This window comes from Seriola lalandi, unplaced genomic scaffold (assembly GCF_002814215.2).
Source record: "Seriola lalandi dorsalis isolate HSWRI2012SDOR001 ecotype SW California unplaced genomic scaffold, Sedor1 jcf7180002054074, whole genome shotgun sequence".
NCBI lineage: Eukaryota > Metazoa > Chordata > Actinopteri > Carangiformes > Carangidae > Seriola > Seriola lalandi.
The window spans coordinates 688-2,241 of NW_019524627.1; the positions used below are offsets into that span (position 1 = coordinate 688).

Below are 1,554 nucleotides of genomic sequence, written 5' to 3' on the forward strand. Positions count from 1 at the left end.
AAATAACTAGTTAATCTCCGTGCGACTACGCTAAAGAAGATCTTCCCCTCTACATTTAGGAGAGAGATCATTCGAAACTGACTCAGGTCTGAGGATTCCTTCTCCTTTGGAATAAAAACACCTCCTGCCCTACGCCATGCTCTGGGAATAACCTGTTTCTCCCAAACTATTCTTAATTGCCTCCACAAAAACTTTAGGATATCAGGTGCGCACCTGTACTGTCACACCAGAGGGTGTTTCAGCCTTCTGTGTCAGTTATTGACCTTGCTATTCCTTGCTAACCTGTTATCAGCAGATAGGAAGACACATAAGCGTAGGCACGCGTTGTGTTTCTACCTATTCTCCATCATCTGTAAACTTCTTCTACCATGTGTGTGAATGTGAATCTGTGGTAGCCCCTAGAACCACATGGTAAAAAGTTGTGACATTTGGTACACAGAGTCCAGACACTCCCATAATGCTTTTCACGGTTTTCAAGTTTTATGTCCGTGCCTCAAGCGCTCTAGCGGCACCAACAGGTCAAAGTTGACTTTTGAACCATGCGCCCGATTTTCAGCAATTTTAATTGAATTTCTTGGATCAAGCCAAGTTCAATGCATCGTACGATGTCAATTTCCACCATATTGGATTTTTTTGCTACTTCACTAAATAGGCACAGATGATCTTCAGACCAAACCTCACAAAAGTTATCACATGGATATTTTTGATTTTGCAAAGCCTTCGTCTTTCACAGGCAATTCGAAAATTGCAGTGAAGCATCAGGAGGTAGCTCCAGAAACCTGGTGTCCTTTGGCAATTTGCACTGCAATGCGGAAATTTGCATTTCCCTTTCCTTTATAACTGTTGATGCGTTGCCTTAAAAAGAAATCTGGTCTTTACCAAAACTGACAAAGACGTCCTTCAAACCAAGCCAGACAAAACATATTTGTTGGCTTTTTGATCGTCCGTCAGGGGGGCCGAACAACAAATCAAGTCATATCTCTGCCAACCTTTTTTTTTTTTTAAAGTATATTTTTTTGGGCTTTTTATGCCTTTATTGGACAGTGCAGTGGAGAGAGACAGGAAACGGGGAGGCAGAGAGATGGGGAATGACATGCAGTGAAAGGCCGTCCGATGCGGGATTCGAGCCGGGGCCGACTGCAGCGAGGACTGTAGCCTCTACACATGGGGCCCCATCTCTACCAACGTTTAATCAAATTTCCGTAATCTGGACTCACCGAGCCTTTCTGCAGTTCCTCACAGCTGGGATCAGTCTCCGTTGTCCCTTCAATGATGTCTTGTACTTCTCTAGGTCCAACTCTTCCAGAACCTCCTCTGACATCTGCAGCATGTAGGCCAGAGCTGAGCAGTGGATCTCAGAGAGTTTCTTCTCTGATCTGTTCTCTGACTTCAGGAACTCTTGGATCTCCTGATGAACTGAGTGATCCTTCATCTCCATCAGACAGTGGAAGATGTTGATGCTTCTGTCAGGAGAGATATCCTCTCTGTTCATCTCCTTCAGGTTGTTGATGGCTCTCTGGATGGTTTCTGGACTGTTCTCTGTCTGACCCAGCA

General features: G+C 44.6%; 1 protein-coding gene across 1 annotated transcript in view; it reads right to left on the reverse strand.

Annotated features, from left to right (window-relative positions):
- Window positions 1-1,198: 1,198 nt before the first annotated feature.
- Window positions 1,199-1,554, reverse strand: part of LOC147819307 (NLR family CARD domain-containing protein 3-like) — a gene marked incomplete at its 5' end in the record, with an annotated part of 1,381 nt that continues 1,025 nt past the window's right edge. Inside the window, one exon of the mRNA XM_087173190.1 lies at window positions 1,199-1,552. Coding sequence (XP_087029316.1) covers window positions 1,214-1,552 — 339 coding nt within the window. The remainder of the gene's footprint in view (window positions 1,553-1,554) is intronic.